Raw genomic sequence first — 21,506 nt, forward strand, 5'->3', positions numbered from 1 at the left:
CAGGAAAAAAAGGGATTTTATTTTGTTCCGTGCTATATTCCCAGCACTGAGATCACAGCCTGGCAGAGTATTCACTCAATAAATATTTGTTGAATGAATAAATCAATTAATGATTTCTAGACTGAGTGACTTCACTTTCACTTTTCACTTTCATGCATTGGAGAAGGAAATGGCAATCCACTCCAGTGTTCTTGCCTGGAGAATCCCAAGGACGGGGGAGCCTGGTGGGCTGCCGTCTATGGGGTCGCACAGGGTCGGACACGACTGAAGCAACTTAGCAGCAGCAGCAGCAGCTCTTAGAATAGGAAGTAACTACATAATTAAATAAATGTATCTCTATACCCCAGGGCCCAGCCTAGTACCCTATACCTAGATGGTATCAACAAACTTTTGTTGAATAAATGAAAAAAGTCTATAAACATGCTATAAGTATTTTAAAAAATCTGATGATCCCATTTCTCCCTCTAGTTATTACTATTATTCTCCTTCCCTTCACAGCCTTCCAATGATCATTTCTTACCCTAAAACTTTTTTAAAATAGGTATTTTTATTTATTTGGCTGTGCCAGATTTCAGTTGCAGCACATGAGATCTTCAATCTTTATTTCAGCTTGTGGGATCTTTTTTTTTTTTTTTTAGTAGCAGCATGTGGGATCTAGTTCCCTGATCAGGGATGGAAACCCAGCCTCCTGCATTGGGAGTGCGGAGTCTTAGCCACTGGACTACCAGGGAAGTCCCAGCTTAAAATTTTTTTGAAACATATCACAAATACAAAACAATAGATACATATATATTCATATGATTTAATTATTTAAATCATATATATGAAGAATAATAAAATCATATATGTATGTGATTTAAAGAATAATAAAATGAATACCCATGTAACCCACCAATCAGCTTGAGAAACAGAACATTGCCTGAGATTTTTAAGCCCTCTGTATGCCCTTCTGCATTGCATTCTTCTCCTTCCCCGCAAGACAGAACTGCCCTGCAGGAATTTTGTTTTTCTTGATTGCTTTCTCACCTATGGTTTTGAGTTTTACATGGAATCATTCTGTATGAATTTTTTTGAACCTGACTTTTCTGTAGGATGTGTTTGTGGGATTTATCCATGTTGATATTGTAGCTGTAGTAAGTATTCATTTTCACCAATGTGTAGTTTTCCATTTTATGATTATACTGCAATTTATGAAGCCAAATATCCTGCTGAGGGACATTTGAATTGTTTCCAGCTTTTTGCTATTAAGATCACTGCTGTCATGAACACTCTTGAACTCTTGTACATGTTTTCTGGAACTTCAATGCAAGAATTTTTCTAGTGCTCATATCTACGAGTAGAGTTGCTGAGTCAGAGAGCATGATCATTTTCAGATATACTCAATGTCAAAATATATCCAAAGTGATTGTATTAATCGGATTTCCATTGCACAACCTCCTTTACTATGGTGATATTATCAGACTTTTTAAACATTTGTCAGTTTGATGGGTATAAAATGAATCTCTTTGTGGTTAAATTTTGAATTTCGCTGATTACTGATGAACTAGTTCATCTTTTCATTGTTTGTCATTCCTTATTTTTCTGTGAAATGCTTATTCATGTCTTTTGGTCAGTTTTCTATTGTGTGGCTTGTTTTTTTCTTATTGATATATGATAGTTAAATATACATTTCATACATCCTATATATATATACATTTTACATATTCTTTATATATTCAGGAGAGTTATCCTTGAAGTTATCAATGAAGTTAGAATATTCTGTCACACCATACACAAAAATAAACTAAAAATGGCTTAGAAATTTAAATATAAGATATGACACAGACTTCCCCAGTGGTCCAGTGGTTAAGACTCTGCCTTCCAAAGCAGGGGGCATGAGTTTGATCCCTGGTTGAGGAACTAAGATCCCACATGCTGTGGGGTGCAGCCAAAAAAAAAAAAATACATGCCACCATAAAACTCCTAGAAGAGGCCATAGACAAAATATTCTCTGACATAAATCATACCAATGTTTTCTTAGATCAGTCTCCCAAGACAATAGAAATAAAAGCAAAAATACACAAGTGGGACCTAATCAAACTAAAAAGCTTTTGCAGAGCAAAGGAAACCATTTGCATAAAAAGATAATCCATGGAATGGGAGAAAATACTCTGCAAATGATGCAACCAACAAGGGCTTAATTTTCAAAATATACAAATAGCTCATACAACTCAATAACAACAACAACAAAATTCAATCCAAAAATGGGCAGAAGACCTAAACTGACATTTCTTCAAAGACGACATTTCTCTAACAGGCACATGAAAAGATGCTCAACATCACTAGTTATTAAGAAATGTAAATCAAAACTACCTTGAGGTATCACCTCACACCTGTCAGAGTGGCCATCATCAAAAAGTCTACAAATAAAATTCTGGAGAGGGTGTGGAAAAAAAGGAACCCTCTTACAATGTTGATGGGAATGTAAATTGGTGCAGTCACTATGGAAAACAATATGGTGGTTCCTTAAAAAACTAAAAATAGAGTTACCATATGATCCAGCAATCATACTTATGGGCAAATATCTGGAGAAAACTCTAATTTGCAAAGACACCTGCACCCCAATGTTCAGAGCAGCAGTATTTACAATAGCCAAGACATGGAAGCAACCTAGATTTCCATCAACAGATAAATGAATAAAGATGCAGCATATATATATATATGTGTGTGTGTGTGTGTGTGTGTGTATACACATATACACACCCAGTGGAATATTACTCAGTGATTAAAAAAGAATGAAATGAAATGCCATTCACAGCAACATGGATGGGCCTAGAGATTATTATACTTTATGTACTAAGTCAGAAAAATATCATATGATACCACATATATGTAGAATTGAAAAAAAATGTTTCAAATGAACTTATTTATAAACCAGAAACAGATTCACAGACATATGGTTACCAAAGTGGAAAAGGGGGGGGGGGAAGAATAGTTAAGATTTTGGGATTAACAGATACAAACTACTATATATAAAATAGATAAACAACAAAGTCCTACTGTAGAGCACAGGGAACTATGCTATATATCTTGTAATAAAGTATAATGGAAAAGAATCTAAAAAAGTACATATATATCCATTTATACATATATATTGTGTTATATATATATCCAGTTATATACATATTCAGTTGTATAGATACATTCAGTTATATATAACTGAATCACTTTGCTGTACACCAGAAACTAAAACAACATTGTAAACCAACTATACTTCGATTTTTTTAAAAATTATGTCTTTGGATGAACAGAAGTTTGTCTTAACAATGTTAAATATATCAAACTTTTCTTCCATGGTTTGTGCTTCCTATGTTTTAAGAAATACTTCCTCATACCAAGGTTACAGAAATATTCTATTTTCTTGTAAAAAGTTGCAAAATTTTGCCTTGTACATCTAGGTCCTTAATCCATCCAGAATTGTTTTTTGCTTGAGGTATGAAGTAGTGATATCATTTCATTTTCTTCTTCCTATATAAATAAGCAACTGTTCCAAAGCCGTTCATCCAACAGTCCATCCTTTCCCTGCTAATCTGCAATGCCGCTTCTATCTTTAGGCTCTCTTTTCTGTTCTATTGTCACATTGCTGATTCCTGTGTCAATTTCAAAATCTCTTAATTATTGCTTTATAATGCATTTTGATATATGAAAGTTCAGATTCACTCATCTTCTTTGTCTTTTTGGCTATTTTCAGTCTATTCCTCTTCCATACAAAGTTTAGAATTATTTTGTAAAGTTCTATGAAAAACCCGTATAGAATTTTGATGGAAATTGGAATCCATAAATCAATTTAGGACATCTTTACACATTTACAATATTGGATCTTCCTCTTCATGAATCTGGTGTCTATTTATTTAAGTCTTCAATATCTTTTAGTAAAATTTCATTATTTTCTTCATAAAGGTCTTAGAAACCTTTTATTTAAAATTATTCCTGGGCATCTTATTATTTTTGTTATTTTAAGTGGTATATATATATATATATATATAAGAATTATATTTCTGTCCAATAATTATTTGAGTCAGTAAAAATCTAGTACTTCCTACTCCTACCACTCCAAATTGGCACTCTGCCAAATTCAATGGGTGCTTTTTAGTTCTTACTTGACTTCTTTTACACATTTGCTCACTGTTCTTTTGCAATCACCTTGCTGACTCCCCTACACACATTAAATATTGGATCTTTTCCCCAGAGTTCTGCCTTTGGCCCTGATCTCATTTCCATCATTTCATCTGCCATCAGTAGGCTAATGGAATGTGAGGGAATTGAAACTTTCCCTTTCCTATATCAAGATGCATTATAAAGCAATAATTAAGAGATTTTGAAATTGGCACAAGAATAGGAAAGTGTGACAAAAGAACAGAAAAGAGAGCTGCAATTCTGGATGCATTAAGGACTTAGTGTGCAAGGCAAAATTTTTCAACTTTTTACAAGAAAATATAAGAGACCATTTCTATAACCTTAGTATGGGGAAGGATTTCTTAGACAAAACATAGGAAGCACAAACCATAGAAGAAAAGTTTGATATATTTAACATTGTTAAAAGTCAAACTTCTGTTCATCAAAAGACATCATTTTTTAAAAATCGAAGTATAGTTGGTTTGCAATGTTGTTTTAGTTTCTGGTGTACAGCAAAGTGATTCAGTTATACATATAAATGAATATATATATAAAACAATACCTATATATGTATATATACATAACTGAATATATATGCATAACTGAATATATATATACTTACTCAGATCTTTTACATTATATTTTATTATAAGATTTTTAAAAATTAAAGTATATAGTTGTATTTCTTTCCAGAGTCTTTCTATACTTATTTTTTTAACAAAAAAATATGGTCATACTTAATTTTGTATACTGCTTGTCTCACTTGACATTGTAGCACAAACATTTTCCCACTGCCCCTGTCCATCTTGTGGCTGTATCTTAATTTAATTCCTTCTTGTTGAACACTCATGGTTTCCTTTTTTTTTTCACCATGCTGTGCAGCTTGTGAAATCTCAGTTCATCTCTGTTCATCAACCAGGGATTGAACCCAGGCCACAGCAGTAAAAGCCCAGAATCTTAATCACTAGGCCACCAGTTTTTAATATTAAAAATAGAATGCTCCAATTTTTAATATTAAAAATAGAATGCTTCGATGAGCATTTTTTATATAAATCTTCGTGTTCATCTCTGATTATTTCCTTAAGATAATGTTTTTAAACTGGAGTTACTCAATGCAAGGAGAAGGCAATGGCACCCCACTCCGGTACTCCTGCCTGGAGAATCCTGTGGACGGAGGAGCCTGGAAGGCTGCAGTCCATGGGGTCGCTGAGGGTCGGACACGACTGAGCGACTTTACTTTCACTTTTCACTTTCATGCATTGGAGAAGGAAATGGCAACCCACTCCAGTGTTCTTGCCTGGAGAATCCCAGGGACGGGGGAGCCTGGTGGCTGCCGTCTATGGGGTCACACACAGTCGGACACGACTGAAGTGACTTAGCAGCAGCAGCAGCACTCAGTAAAAAGGGATGAAAATTCTTAAGGCTCATGGTGCAGTGTCAAATAGCTTTCAGCCAAACTGAACTAAGTTATACTCCCACACACAGTGTGTCAGGGCCTGCTTTATCATATCTTCATTATAACATTTTCTTTAAAGCAGTATTGTGTTCAAAAACATGGGTTTCAGAAACAGATAGTCCTGTATCCAAATCCTGGCTCTACCATTTATAAATATGTGACTTCAAAAGGTCACCTAATTATTCTGATCTTCAGTTTTCTCATCTGTAAAAATGAGTTTACTATCACCAACCCTGAGGGTTATTGTGAGGATTAAAGAAGTTAATGTATTAGGTTGAAACATATTAAATCACCAACATTCAATCCTTTTGACCTACAAAAATGTTTTTCCCATAGTTCAGTCTAATACATAAAATATGCTATCTGGCATATTATGTGATCAATAAATGATAGTTATTGAAATTATTATTACGGAAATAGGATAACAAAAATGAATGGCATCCTTACTAAGCGTTGCCCACCCCCCTACCTCCCTACCCTCCCACCCTCCCACTCCCCACACCCCAGCCTTAGAAGAAATAAGCAGAGATAAACTCCTAAAGAAAAACTTCTGGCCTTTTTGCAAAAGCAATAGAGGATCCAAGAACAAAAGGGAAAATGGGAAAAAGAGACTAAAACTAGAGGGAAAGAGTGGGGAGACCACCTACCCTTTCCCAACTGGAAATATTTCTCGTCATTTACATTCAAATGTCCTTACTTTGTGAAAGATGGGAAAATACAAATTTCCTAAATTTGAAAAAGGGAAATGAGGAAACAAACTATATAAACAAGGAAGCTATAAACATAAAGAATATGTTCTGAGTCGATGTTTAGCTATTGCAAAACAGGGAGAAGGGAGAAATAGTGTAAGTCAATGTTTCTCAGACTTGGTCTCATAATAAGAATCACGTGGGATGCTTTAAAGCTTGTTTCCAAGCCCACATCCTAGTCAAACTGAACCATACTGTGGAGGAGGGGCTGGGAAACTTGTTAAACAAGCACCCCAGGGCATTATGATAATCAGACAAGTCTAGGAAACTGCTGTACAAATACCTGTAGCTTTCAAGAAGGCAATAACAAATTCATAATTAACTCCTGGGTGAAGAATAAGGAAGTGGTTGGTGGATAGTGTAGGTAATAGGTAATACTGGTAGTAATAAAATTAAGAGGAGTTGAGATGTAAGGAGTCTGGCAGAATTGCCTGTAGTTCTATAGCAATTATCTCAAATTGCAATTCTCTGCTATTCCTGAATGAATCCATTTTTCTGGTAAAACAACTGGCTGTTTTATTTTTAAGGTCAACACCTTCAGTGGACTTTCATACAAAGCAGCCTTTCCCAACTTCCCTTTTTTTTGAAAAGTAATATTCCTCTCCTTGGTTTCTGGTTTGCTATAGTTTGCATGTCCTTATTTACCATTCCTCTGCCACTCCTAAATAAACTCTTATTTCTGGTAAAAAAGAAAAAAGTAAGCAATCTATCACAGGTTCACAACTTCCTTGTTATTTCTCTCCATAGGAGGTGGAACTTAATTTCCCCTCACCTTGAGTGTGAACTAGACTTAGTAACTTGCTTCTAAGGAGCAGTATGTGGGAAAGAACTAGTAATTTTATAGTGGAGAAACCTGGCAGACAGTTCTTTAACCAAGTGATTGAGCTTTTACATCACTGATAAGTTATCTTGATATTCTGTGGACCACCTGGTATGACGTGACGAGAAATGCACATCACTGCTGTGGCTTTCTTCCTCCACATGCATAACAGCAGGATAATGAGAAAAATATCAGACTAACCCAAATTGAAGGCCATTTTAGAAAATACTGGACCAGTACTTTTCCAAAGCATCAAGATCATAAAAGACAAGAAAAGACCAAGCAATTTTTACAGGCTGAAGGAAACTAAAGAGACATAATTATTAACTGCAATGTGGTATCCTGGATTGGATCCTAGGAAAGAAAAAGAGCGTAAGTGAAAAAACTAGTAAAATTTGAGTGGAGTCACTAGTTTGGTTAATAGAACTGTACCTATGCTAATTTCTTAGTTTTAATAAATGTACCAGAGTAAGATGTTAACATTAGAGGAAATCAGGTAAAGATATGGGGGGAACTCTCTGTACTATATTTGAAACTCTACTATTATTCCAAAGTTATTTTAACTTAAAACTATTGAAGAAAAAATATAATTTCTTATGTGGTACATGCTCAGTCGCTCAGTCATGTCCAATTCTTTGTGACCCCATGGACTATAGCCCTCCAGGTTCTTCTGTCCATGAAATTTTCCAGGCAAAAATACTGAAGTGGGTTGCTATTTTCTTCTCCAGGGGATTATCCCCACCCAGGGATCGAACCCATGTCTCCTGTGTTACAGGCAGATTCTTTACCGCTGAGCCACCAGGGAAGCCCTTATGTGGTTGGTACACATTTAATGGCTTTACTATTCTTTATATCTAATATATCCATTATATTATTTTTTTAAGTATAGTCGATTTACAATGTTGTGTTAATTTCTGCTTTACAGCCAAGTTATTCAGCTATAGAGATATATACATTCTTTTTAATATTCTTTTCCATTATGGTTTATCACAGGATACTGAATATAGTTCCCCATGCTGTAAGTAGGACCTTTTTCATCCATTCTCTATATAATAGTTTGCATCTGCTAATCCCAAACTCGCAATCCATCTCTCCCCACTCTCCATTATATTTTTATACACATGAACTATTTCATAATTTAAAAACCAATAAAGGAAAAATGTAAGGGGTCTAAAATAAGCCATCTGTGAAAGGGATATATGAAAAAAATTTTAATAATTTTATTTGGCTGTGCTGGGTCTTCTGGATCTTTGTTGCTGTGCGGGCTTTTCTGTAGTTGCAGTGAGCAGGCGGCTACTCTAATTGTAGCATGCATGCTTCTCACTGCAGTGGCTTCTCTTGTTGCAAAGCGCAGGCTTCAGCAGTTGCCTCACTGCTCAATATCTGTGGTTCCCAGGCTCTAGAGCAACAGGCTCAGTAGTTGTGGTGCATAGGCTTAGCTGCTCCACAGCATGTGGGATCTTCCCAGATCAGGGATTTAACCTATGTCTCCTGCATTGGCAGGAGGATTTTTTTTTTTTTTTTTTTACTACCGAGCCACCAGGGAAGTCCAGCATATAAAAAATTTTTAATACTACAGATTCAATAAAGTTGATTTGGGAAAAGCACAGGATGGACTGTTTCTGTAGGTAAGAACCTTTTATTTTAGCAAATATACTGAACTCCATCTGATGAAATGAGATACTAACAGAATAAAGATAGTCTGCAAGTCATCAGATAAGACAGTCCAAGGTAGAGGCCAAAGTTATCAATACTCTCCAGCACTGTGTAGGGGGATGTTCTGGTATCAGATCCATTCCTATACAGAAGATGGGTGCATGAGGTTATCAAGCTTGATCCCAGTCACTCAGATCGGCCCATGTAACAACCAGATTTGTTACCTGATTTGTTACCAGATTTGTTACCAGATTGCTTCCTGATGTGATGCAATAGGAAGCACACACCACCACTTATGAAACATCTTGTTCCTCCCTCTCCTTCGAAAATAAAAGTCTTTTGAACTTGACTAACTAAGCCTCCTGGTCTAACTGCCCAGGATATATTAACAGGATATACAGGGAATAGGAGATTGTTGGGGGTGCAATCAGCCACACTGGAAGAAAGTGAGAGTGACTGGTTTTCTAAACAAATGCCATTCTTTTTTTAAAGAGGTGGAACTGTTAACGCTTAGAAACAACTTAAAAGCCATGTGAGGGTTTTCCTGGTGGCTCAGTGGTAAAGAATTTGCCTGCCAATCCAGGAGACATGGGTTCGATCCCTGATCTAGGAAGATTCCATGTGCCATGGAACAACTAAGCTTGTGCCCAGGGATGGCAACTACTGAAGCCCACGTGCCCCAGAGCCCAGGCTCCACAATAAGAGAAGCCACTGTGATGAGAAACCCAAGCACAGCAACAAAGAGTAACCCCAACTCACGGCAGCTAGAGAAAAGCCCGTGCAGCACAGAAGACCCACAAATAAATAAATTTATATATTAAAAAAGGCATGTGAGCCAAATACAATATTTGAATACTGACTTCAACAAGCCAAATGTATACCTTTTTTTGGTGACAAATGGGGACATTGGAACACAGGTGGGGTATCAGATAGTTTGGGGGGATTACTGTTATTTTTGATATATAATAAAGGTAGGGGAGTTCTTAAAGTTTTTATCCATAAGAGATGCATATTGGAGAATTTTCTGGCAAAATACAATATCTAGGATATGTTTTAAAATACTGCAGCACCCCTCCAGGGCTCCCTTGGTGGCTCAGACAGGAAGAATCTGCCTGCAATACAGGAGACCTGGGTTCAAGCCCTTGGTTGGGAAGATCCCCTGGAGAAGGAAATGGCAACACACTCCAGTATTCTTGCCTGGAAAATCCCATGGACAGAGGAGACTGGTGGGCTACAGTCCATGGGGTCACAAAGAGTTGGACATGACTGAACAACTAACACAAACACACACTAAGAACCTCTCCAAGAAAAGGAGGATTAGATGAAAGAAGACTGGCAAGATGTTGATAATTGTTATACTCCTCTTTCTACTTTTAGGTATGTTAGAAAATTTCCATAGTAAAAATTTAAAGGTAAAATCCAACTTACTGCCCTGGTTCTGATTGTCTCCTCACTGAGCAATATTCTTAATACAGTACCTTCTGATGCAGACTTGTCAACTAGTAGAGAACGTACTAATTAGCAAATATGAGTACTTACCTATTTGTTAAATTTCTCATTGCTGGTTGATAAATTAATAAATGTTTACATATTAGTTGGATTTAAGGTTTAGACACAGCTTCTGATTGGTGAGGCAGAGACCATGGGCTAGAATGAATGCTACCAGTAGTCAGCTCATTGGGTAGCCAATTGGTCTTCCTTGAGTGGACATATTACCTCCCAACAGTTCTACATTCACTGTTTTACCAACATGTCTTGCTTTCCTACTTGAACTGCAACACTGGTAGATGGTGACTTAGGAACTGATGAACTGTAGAATTAGAACAAGGGAAGGTCCACCTCTCTTCTTCTACTCATCATTATTATTTATAATAATAAAATAAGAGTTAAGAGTTAACATATACGTACTCTTGCCTGGAGAATCCCATGGACGGAGGAGCCTTGTAGGCTGCAGTCCATGGGGTCGCTAAGAGTTGGACACCACTGAGCGACTTCACTTTCACTTTTCACTTTCATGCATTGGAGGAGGAAATGGCAACCCACTCCAGTGTTCTTGCCTGGAGAATCCCAGGGATGGCGGGGCCTGGTGGGCTGCCGTCTATGGGGTTGCACAGAGTCGGACATGACTGAAGCGACTTAGCAGCAGCAGCAGCAGACATTATTCAAAGCACTTCACAACGTATTTTTCATTTAATCTTTAGGATTATCCTTCTATCCTGCATTTACAAATGAGGAAACTAAGGCCCAGGCCCATTGCCTAAAGAGCCATATGAGTTTAACTTAAAAGCACTAGAACACGTTATCTTCATCTGAAAACAATGCTGAAGTCATCTGGTTTACTTTGTAAATCACATCCAGGAATGTCTCTCTATTATCTCGAGGCTCTGAAGAAGCATATCACAGAGACTCAGCAAGTAAATATCTCCCTGGCAAAACGCACAAGGGTAGTATATGTTGGAGAACAGAAGAGTTAATGGAAATTCAGTTATTATTTTGTAATGAGTACTGAGGGAAGGGGACAGGGCAGTATAGCCTCAATCTATCTGTATACTGAGAGACTGTCTTCTAAGTCTTGGGCACTATCTGTGGTAGGACATGACACCTAGGGAAAGTGCCAGGCTGTCCTCTTTACACAGCTTCCACTGAATCAAAAGCAGTTTAACTGCTTGAAATTTGAATAATTAAAAAAAAAAAAGAAATTTGAATAATTAGAGGTTTGCATGGAAAAGCTTAGAATTTCTATGTTATAAAATGAAGAGCCCTTGAAACTAGAAATTAATTGACTAAACTGGTATGTAAAATGTGTATAAACTGAGTGGATGTATTACTGTGTAACTTACTTTGAAATAATACTTTAAAAAATCATCATGCTAGGATGGAGTTAAAGGGAACAACTTCTCATTTAGTTGCAAGAAATTTCTCATCTCACCTTTTATTGTTTGCCTTTTATATTTATTTATTTTTGTACTTTATTGTTCAGTTATACATTTTAATATGAAGGCAGTTGGATTTTAGTTTGGGTTAGTTGATCTGGTAGAGTAACCCTCAGCTTTTTTAAGAATTTATATTTTCTGGCAAATTCTGCCCAGTCTGATATTTACTGCTTACAGTTAGGAGAAGCCATACTTACTTGCTGACCTGAGAGTTAAATATGATAACTTATAGTTTGATTCTAAAGTAAAAAAAAAAATGAAATCATAAGAGAAAATGAAATGAGAAGCAGAAGTTTTAAAACCCCAAGTTTTGGGAATTCCCTGGTGGTTCAGTGGTTAGGATTCAGTGTTTTCACTGCTGCTGCCCAAGTTCAATCCCTGGTGGGAGAATTAAGATTCTGCAAGCCTCATGGCCAAAAAAAGAAAAAACAAGTGTAAATTTTTATTTTAAACTTGAATTTCTGAAACACATCCAGAAACTTAGAAGAAAAGCTAAAATAATATTTAAATTACTAAAGATAGTGGTGAATAAATTCTTATGCTTTTTTCATATTTCCAATACTTTGGCTTTATTATAGTACTTGGAGCTGTCTAGACCAGGGGTCCCCAACACTGGATCAGTAGTGGTCTGTGACCTGTTAGGAATTGGGCTGCACAGCAGGAGGTGAATGGCAGACAAGCAAGAAGAGCTTCATCTGTATTTACGGCTGCTCCCTATCGCTGACGTTACTGCCTGAGCTCCGCCTCCTGTTAGATCAATGACATTAGATTCTCATAGAAGCGTGAACCCTACAGTGAACTGTGCATGTGAGTGATCTAGGTTGCGTACTCCTTATAAGAATCATCCTGAAACCATCCCCCGACCCTGCCCTATTCCATGGACAATTTTTCTTCCATGAAACTGGTCCCTAGTGCCAAAAAGGTTGGGGACCCCTAGTCTAGAGCCATCAGGTATTTGTTTTACTTTAAATATATTTAGTGATTTGGCTGTGCTGGGTCTTAGTTACACATGTGGAATCTCAGTTTCCTGACCAGGGGTTGAATCCATGCCCCCTGCATTGGGAGCATGGAGTCTTAGCCACTGAACCACCAGGGAAGTCCCTTGTATTTTACTTTTATTTGACTGCGTCATTAAGAGTTGTTTATTTGAAATAAAGGAGAGTCAAGTACACTGAAATGTTGTTTTCTGACCCTGCCAGAAAGAGAGATGAAGTCAATACATGGTTCTGAAGCTTTCCCCTCTGTCGGTGTATATTCTTATCTAACAGTGACTCACCAAGGCACTGATTTTCAGCCAAGGGGATAATAAAACTGTAGGTGTGAGTGAAAGTAACTCTCCATGTGGGGGGAGAAGACTAACAGGGAATGGGAGTTTGAAAATGCCTCAAGCAATTCTAACAAGCCCTCCCCTCCAGAGTATTTCTACTTAGTCTGGAATATGACTAACTGGTGTTTGCAATTTCACATTAAGATCAAGATTTCACTTTAAGTAGCTAAAATAATTTAAACTGGTCTAAATGTGTGAACTACTGTCTATTCAGAAGAGATAATAACCACAGCTAATACTTACTGGGTGTGAACCATGTGCCAGGCACTGTGCTGAGCACTTCATCAGCACTATCTCATTTAACTATCACCACAACCTTAGGAAACTGAATGTTACTTAATTGCTAGTAAGCTGTGGAAGCCACACACACACACACAAAAGACTGTATTTCAAACCACTACAAACACTATTTCTAAGACACTTGGATCTGAAATGTGGGATTTTGTTGAATTTTTTTTTCTTCCTTGTAGTCCACAAAGAAATTCTACTGGAATCTGGAGTTACAGCTGGCAATTAGAAAGTTGCAGGAAGTGAAATGACACGTAAATTTCCCTTAAGAGAATGAAAATGCATTGCCCCAATTTTTCTATTGTAAATTGGCTATCCAGCCTATAACTAGCTCATGATTTGCAACTTAGATACTTTTGGAGAGTAAATTACATGAAATCTCAGACTACACCTCTTTTTAGTTTCTTAACCAGGAGTCTAAGAAGCACCTGATATTATACACAAAACTTACGCACACACTGCTATATTTAAAATAACTGACAAGAACCTATAGTACAGCGCAGTGAACTCTGCTCAATATTCTGTAATAACCTAAATGGGAAAAGAATTTGAAAAAGGATACATATATATGTATAACTGGATCACTATGTTGCACACCTGAAACTACCGCAACACTGTTAACATATTCCAATATAAAACTTTAAAAATTCTTTAAATAAAAAAACTTTATGCGTAGTCATATTTTTTGTGGAGGGAAAATTCAGTTTTTACCCTATTTTCAAAATTGTCCATACTCCAAAAACTGGGTAAGATCCATTGTTTTAACCATTGTTTGATAGAGAACAACGGAAAAAGGCTGAAAATTCCTTACTGATAAGAAATCAATTAGTTTTTTTTTTAATTTTTTATTTTTAAACTTTACATAATTGTAGTTTTAAGTTTACATATTGAGGCCTAGGAATTTTTGTAATGTATCAGTAATATTGGGAAAGCTTTATCAAATTATCTAAATCAGGGATTAGAGAAGGATGGGGCAGGGGGTTGGAACAAGTCTCCCTATCACTTGTTTTTTTGATTAAGTGATGTCCAACTCTTTGTGATCCCATGGACTGTAGCCTGCCAGGCTCCTCTGTCCATGGGATTTTCCAGGCAAGAATACTGGAGTGGGTTGCCATTTCCTTCTCCAGGAGATATTCCTGACCCAGGATCAAACCCATGTCTCCTGCATTGGCAGGCGGATTCTTTACCACTGAGCAACCAGGGAAGCCCACCTGGGAGGCTTTAAAAAAAAATTCTCCTTCTAGACTGGTGAGCTTCACCACTACATACCTAGGAGTTACCTCACACACCCCTCCCAAAATCTAGAACCTTTGTTTACTAATAAAAGTTTATCTTAGTTCAGTTCAGTTCAGTCGCTCAGTCGTGTCCGACTCTCTGCGACCCCACGAATCAGAGCACGCCAGGCCTCCCTGTCCATCACGAACTCCCGGAGTTCACTCAAACTCATGTCCATCAAGTCGGTGATGCCATCCAGCCATCTCATCCTCTGTTGTACCCTTCTCCTCCTGCCCCCAATCCCTCCCAGCATCAGGGTCTTTTCCAATGAGTCAACTCTTCGCATGAGGTGGCCAAAGTACTGGAGTTTCAGCTTCAGCATTAGTCCTTCCAATGAACACCCAGGACTGATCTCCTTTAGGATGGACTGGTGGGTCTCCTTGCAGTCCAAGGGACTCTCAAGAGTCTTCTTCAACACCACAGTTCAAAAGCATCAATTCTTTGGCGCTCAGCTTTCTTCACAGTCCAACTCTCACATCCATACATGACCACTGGAAAAACCACAGCCTTGACTAGACGGACCTTTGTTGGCAAAGTAATATCTCTGCTTTTCAATATGCTTTCTAGGTTGGTCGTAACTTTCCTTCCAAGGAGTAAGTGTCTTTTAATTTCATGGCTGCAATCACCATTTGCAGTGATTTTGGAGCCCCCCAAAATAAAGTCTGACACTGTTTCCACTGTTTCCCCATCTATTTCCCATGAAGTGATGGGACCAGATGCCATGATCTTCGTTTTCTGAATGTTGAGCTTTAAGCCAACTTTTTCACTCTCCACTTTCACTTTCATCAACAGGCTTTTTAGTTCCTCTTCACTTTCTGCCATAAGGGTGGTGTCATCTGCATATCTGAGGTTATTGATATTTCTCCTGGCAATCTTGATTCCAGCTTGTACCTCATCCAGCCCAGTGTTTCTCATGATGGACTCTGCATATAAGTTAAATAAGGAGGGCGACAATATACAGCCTTGATGTACTCCTTTTCCTATTTGGAACCAGTCTGTTGTTCCATATCCAGTTCTAACTTGCTTCCTGACTTGCATATAGGTTTCTTAAGAGGCAGGTCAGGTGGTCTGGTATTCCCAGCTCTTTCAGAATTTTCCACAGTTTATTGTGATCCACACAGTCAAAGGCTTTGGCATAGTCCATAAAGCAGAAATAGATGTTTTTCTGGAATTCTCATGCTTTTGCGATGATCCAATGGATGTTGGCAATTTGATCTCTGGTTCCTCTGCCTTTTCTAAATCCAGCTTGAACATCAGGAAGTTCATGGTTCACATATTGTTGAAGCCTGGCTTGGAGAATTTTCAGCATTACTTTACTGGTGTGTGAGATGAGTGCAATTGTGTGGAAGTTTGAGCATTCTTTGGCATTGCCTTTCTTTGGGATTGGAATGAAAACTGACCTTTTCCAGTCCTGTGGCCACTGCTGAGTTTTCCAAATAAAAGCTTATCTTAACTCCCACTATATTTGAGGAAGAAACAAAGAAACAAAAAGACTGGTTTAAACTCTTGTCTTAAGGGTCATATGTGCCCAGCACTAAACTGATGTTATTTTCAAAGATAGGCAGACTGTCATAATTTGGCATAAAGAAATTTAGGAAGTGAGTTGTCTAAAATAAAGTTTCTAATATACTTTCTCCAGATACAGTTGTCAAAACTGAAGCAAAATGTATCTGGCACCCAACCAATCTTCACTTCTCATTGACAAATTCTTTTTCCTTTCTAAGTATTTAACTATTTCTCCAGTTTTGAGCATTTATTTGCTCCCAGCTTTCCCACATAACCATTTCCTCCCTTTAAAGTATTCTTGATTTCAAAAGAAGGAAGCATGCAAAAAGTGAATAGTTTTGCAATCATTAATATGACATACCCTCTGCCTACTAAAATGTGATTTAATTCTGCTTATTCTGTTATTTGACCACTTTTAAAGATAACTGAGTCAAAATTTTGGTTGATACAAGGTCTTATTTGTACTATGTAAGTGACAGAGTCACAAGGACAGGATATAATCGTACATTTCTGTTCTATAAATCAGGATGAATGGATATTTAAAAGCTGTAATATAGAGTTGATGGAAAAATACAGTACTTCGAGATCCCCAAATGTGGAAAATCCAAACCTATACAGGCAAAATTTTAAAGAAATGATTTTGAAAGTCTCACATCTATTTAAACCAACTTGCAGAATTTATAGTTTATATGTAAGATAAACTGTCACTTTATGCATGACGTTTATAAATGATAGATTGAATGCATACCATTAAGGGTAATTTACTATTTTTAAAAAACCTTGAATATTAAGTTATTATGAACCAAAAAGCAAATTTGTAATACTATGTACCTGATAATTCAGTTTAGTTCAGTTTAGTTCAGTTCAGTCATTCAGTCATGTCCAACTCTTTGCAACCCTATGGACTACGGCACAACAGGCCTCCCTGTCCATCACCAACTCTCGCAGCCTACTCAAACTCATGTCCATCATGTCGGTGATGCCATTGAACCATCTCATCCTCTGTCGTCCCCTTCTCCTCCTGCCTTCAATCTTTCCCAGCATCAGGGTCTTTTTAAATTAGTCAGCTCTTCGCATCAGGTGGCCAAAGTATTGGAGTTTCAGCTTCAACATCAGTCCTTCCAATGAATATTCAGGACTGATTTCCTTTAGGATGGACTGGTTGGATCTCCTTGCAGTCCAAGGGATTCTCAAGAGTCTTCTCCAATACCACAGTTTAAAACCATCAATTCTTCGGTACTCAGCTTTCTTTATAGTCCAACTCTCACATGCATACATGACTACTGGAAAAACCACAGCCTTGACTGGATGCACCTTTGCTGGCAAAGTAATGTCTCTGCCTTTTTTTTTTTTTTGTCTCTGTTTTTTAATATGCTATCTAGGTTGGTCGTAACTTTTCATCCAGGGAGCAAGCGTCTTTTAATTTCATGGCTGCAGTTACCATCTGCAGTGATTTTGAAGGCCCCCAAAATAAAGTCTGTCACTGTTTCCATTTTTTCCCCATCTATTTGCCATGAAGTGATGGGGCTGGATGCCATGATCTTAGTTTTCTGAATGTTGAGTTTTAAGCCAACTTTTTCACTCTCCTCTTTCACTTTCATCAGGAGGCTCTTTAGTTCTTCTTCACTTTCTGCCATAAGGGTGGTGTCATCTGCATATCTGAGGTTATTGATATTTCTCCCGGAAATCTTGATTCCAGCTTGTACCTCATCCAGCCCAGTGTTTCTCATGATGGACTCTGCATATAAGTTAAATAAGCAGGGTGACAATATACAGCCTCGATGTACTCCTTTTCCTATTTGGAACCAGTCTGTTGTTCCATGTCCAGTTCTAACTGTTGCTTCCTGACCTGCATATAGGTTTCTCAAGAGGCAGGTCAGGTGGTCTGGTATTCCCATCTCTTTCAGAATTTTCCACGGTTTATTGTGATCCACACAGTCAAAGGCTTTGGCATAGTCCATAAAGCAGAAATAGATGTTTTTCTGGAATTCTTACGCTTTTTCGATGATCCAATGGATATTGGCAATTTGATCTCTGGTTCCTCTGCCTTTTCTAAATCCAGCTTGAATATCAGGAAGTTCATGGTTCACGTATTGTTGAAGCCTGGCTTGAAGAATTTTCAGCATTACTTTACTGGTGTGTGAGATGAGTGCAATTGTGTGGAAGTTTGAGCATTCTTTGGCATTGCCTTTCTTTGGGATTGGAATGAAAACTGACCTTTTCCAGTCCTGTGGCCACTGCTGAGTTTTCCAAATTTGCTGGAATATTGAGTGCAGCACTTTCACAGCATCATCTTTTAAGATTTGAAATAGCTCAACTGGAATTCCATTACCTCCACTAGCTTTGTTCATAGACACGCTTCCTAAGGGCCCACTTGACTTTACATTCCAGGATGTCTGGCTCTAGGTAAGTGATCACACCATTGTGATCATCTGGGTCATGAAGATCTTTTTTGTATAGTTCTGTGTATTCTGGCCACCTCTTCTTAATATCTTCTACTTCTGTTAGGTTCATATCATTTCTTTCCTTTATTGTGCCCATCTTTGCATGAAATATTCCCTTGGTATCTCCAATTTTCTTGAAGTGATCTCTATTCTTTCCCATTCTATTGTTTTCCTCTATTTCTTGCACTGATCACTGAGGAAGGCTTTCTTATCTCTCCAAGAGTTCTTGGAACTCTGCATTCAAATGGGTATATCTTTCCTTTTCTCCTTTGCTTTTTGCTTCTCTTCTTTTCACAGATATTTCTAAGGCCTCCTCAGACAGCCATTTTGCTTTTTCGGATTTCTTTTTCTTGGGGATGGTCTTGATCCCTGTCTCCTCTACAATGTCACAAACCTCCATCCATATTTCATCAGGCACTGTCTATCACATCTAGTCCCTTAAATCTATTTGTCACTTCCACTCTGTAATTGTAAGGGATTTGATTTAGGTCATACCTGAATGGTCTATTTCCCTACTTTCTTCAATTTAAGTCCGAATTTGGCAATAAGGAATTCGTGATCTGAGCCATAGTCAGCTCCTGGCCTTGTTTTTGCTGACTGTATAGTTTCTCCATCTTTGGCTGCAAAGAATATAATCAGTCTGATTTCGGTATTGACCATATGGTAATGTCCATGTGTAGGGTCTTCTCTTGTGTTGCTGGAAGAGGGTGTTTGCTGTGACCAGTGCGTTCTCTTGGCAAAACTCTATTAGCCTTTGCTCCGCTTCATTCTGTACTCTAAGGCCAAATTTGCCTGTTACTCCAGGTGTTTCTTAACTTCCTACTTTTGCATTCCAGTTCCCTATAATGTAAAGAACATCGTTTTTGGGTATTAATTCTAAAAGGTCTTGAAGGTCTTCATAGAACCGTTCAACTTCAGCTTCTTCAGCAGTACTGGTCAGGGAATAAACTTGGATTATCATGATATTGAATGGTTTGCCTTGGAAACAAAGAGATCATTTTGTTGTTTTTGAGACTGCATCTAAGTACTGCATTTCTGACTCTCTTGTTGACTATGAAGGCTACTCCATTTCTTCTAAGGGTTTCTTGCCCACAGTAGTAGACATAATGGTAATCTGAGTTAAATTCACCCATTCCAGTCCATTTTAGTTTGCTGATTCCTAAAATGTCGACTTTTACTCTTGCCATCTCCTGTTTGACCACTTCCAATTTGCCTTGATTCGTGGACCTGACATTCCAGGTTCCTATGCAATATTGCTCTTTACAGCATCGGACCTTGCTTCCATCACCAGTCACATCCACAACTTGGTGTTGTTTTTGCTTTGGCTCCGTCCATTCATTCTTTCTGAAGTTATTTCTCCACTGATCTCCAGTAGCATACTGGGTACCTACCGACCTGGGGAGTTCATCTCTCAGTATCCTATCTTTTTGCCTTTTCATACTGTTCATGGGGTTCTCAAGGCAAGAATACTGAAGTGGTTTGCCATTCACTTCTCCAATATCCTGATAATTAAAAATTTGCAATTCTATATTTTTTCTAAAGCGCTTATGTTTACCAAAGGATCATTGTGAATACTGTTACAAGGACTATGTGCATCAGAATTATAGGTATGCATATTAAAAATGCACATTTCAAGCCCAGGAATTTAAATTTACAATAAGCAACCCCTATTTCCATTGATGTAACACTTGTTTTAAAAACAGCTGATACAGAGGATAGCATTAATTTGGGAATGTTGCTGCTTATTTAACTTATATGCAGAGTTCATCATGCGAAATGCTGGGCTGGATGAATCACTAGATGGAATGAAGACTGCCGGGAGAAATATCAACAACCTCAGATATACAGACGACATCACTCTAATGGCAGAAAGTAAAGAAGAACTAAAGAGCCTCTTGTTGAAGGTAAAAGAGGAAAGTGAAAAAGCTGGCTTAAAACTGAACATTCAGAAAACTAAGAACATGGCATCTGGTCCCATCAGTTCATGGCAAATAGATGGGGATAAAGTGGAAACAGTGGCAGATTTTGTTTTCTTGGGATCCAAGTCACAAAATTGAAAGACACTTGCTCCCCGGAAGAAAAGCTATGACAAACCTAGCAACGTATTAAAAAGCAGAGACTTCACTTTGCTGACAAAGGTCCATCTAGTCAAAGGTATGGTTTCTCCAGCTGTCATGTATGGATGGGAGAGTTGGACCATAAAGAAAGCTGAGCACTTAAGAATTGATGCTTTTAAACTGTGGTGTTGGAGAAGACTCTTGAGAGTTTGTCCCTTGGATTGCAAGGAGATCAAATCAGTCAGTCCTAAAGGAAATCAGTCCTGAATATTCACTGGAAGGACTGATGCTGAAGCTGAAGCTCCAATACTTTGGCCACCTGATGCAAAGAGCTGACTTATGGAAAAGACCCTGATACTGGGAAAGATTGAAGGCAGGAGAAGGGGGCGACAGAGAGTATGAGATGGTTGGATGGCATCTCCAACATAATGGACATGAGTTTGAGCAAACTGGGAGATAGTGAAAGACAGAGAACCCTGGCGTGCTACAGTCCCTGGGGTCACAAAAAGTCGTACATGACTTAGTGACTCAATGACAGGGAACTAAGATCTCTCAAGCCACGTGGTGTGGGGGAAAAATCACTTGGAAAGAAAAGAATCACTTGGGGTATCTGTAAAATATACAGACCACCAATCTTCCCTAGGCATTGTGACTCAAGAAGGTTGAACTGGGGCCTAGGAATCAGTGTTCCTGAAGCACATCAGTGATTTATCTTCAAAGTCAGGGGGGAATATTAGATTATTATATTCAGCAAATATTTGCAACATAATTCCTAAAACCCTGGAGTTGCCAAAGAAGCTTAACTAAACTACCAATAGGAAAAGATTGGCTATTTTTACA

General features: G+C 37.9%; 1 protein-coding gene across 5 annotated transcripts in view; it reads right to left on the minus strand.

The window, feature by feature from the left end:
* TAF1 (TATA-box binding protein associated factor 1) overlaps positions 1–21,506 on the minus strand; it is a 114,078-nt gene that overhangs the window by 19,138 nt on the left and 73,434 nt on the right. Inside the window, exon 39 of one of the 5 annotated variants that reach the window (XM_005228048.5) lies at positions 12,288–16,118. The exons of the other annotated variants lie outside the window; for them this stretch is intronic. Coding sequence (XP_005228105.1) covers positions 16,109–16,118 — 10 coding nt within the window. The 3' untranslated portion in view covers positions 12,288–16,108. Of the gene's footprint in view, positions 1–12,287; positions 16,119–21,506 lie in introns of those variants that run through there. 5 annotated transcript variants of the gene reach the window in all.

This window comes from Bos taurus, chromosome X (genome assembly GCF_002263795.3).
Source record: "Bos taurus isolate L1 Dominette 01449 registration number 42190680 breed Hereford chromosome X, ARS-UCD2.0, whole genome shotgun sequence".
Taxonomy (NCBI): domain Eukaryota; kingdom Metazoa; phylum Chordata; class Mammalia; order Artiodactyla; family Bovidae; genus Bos; species Bos taurus.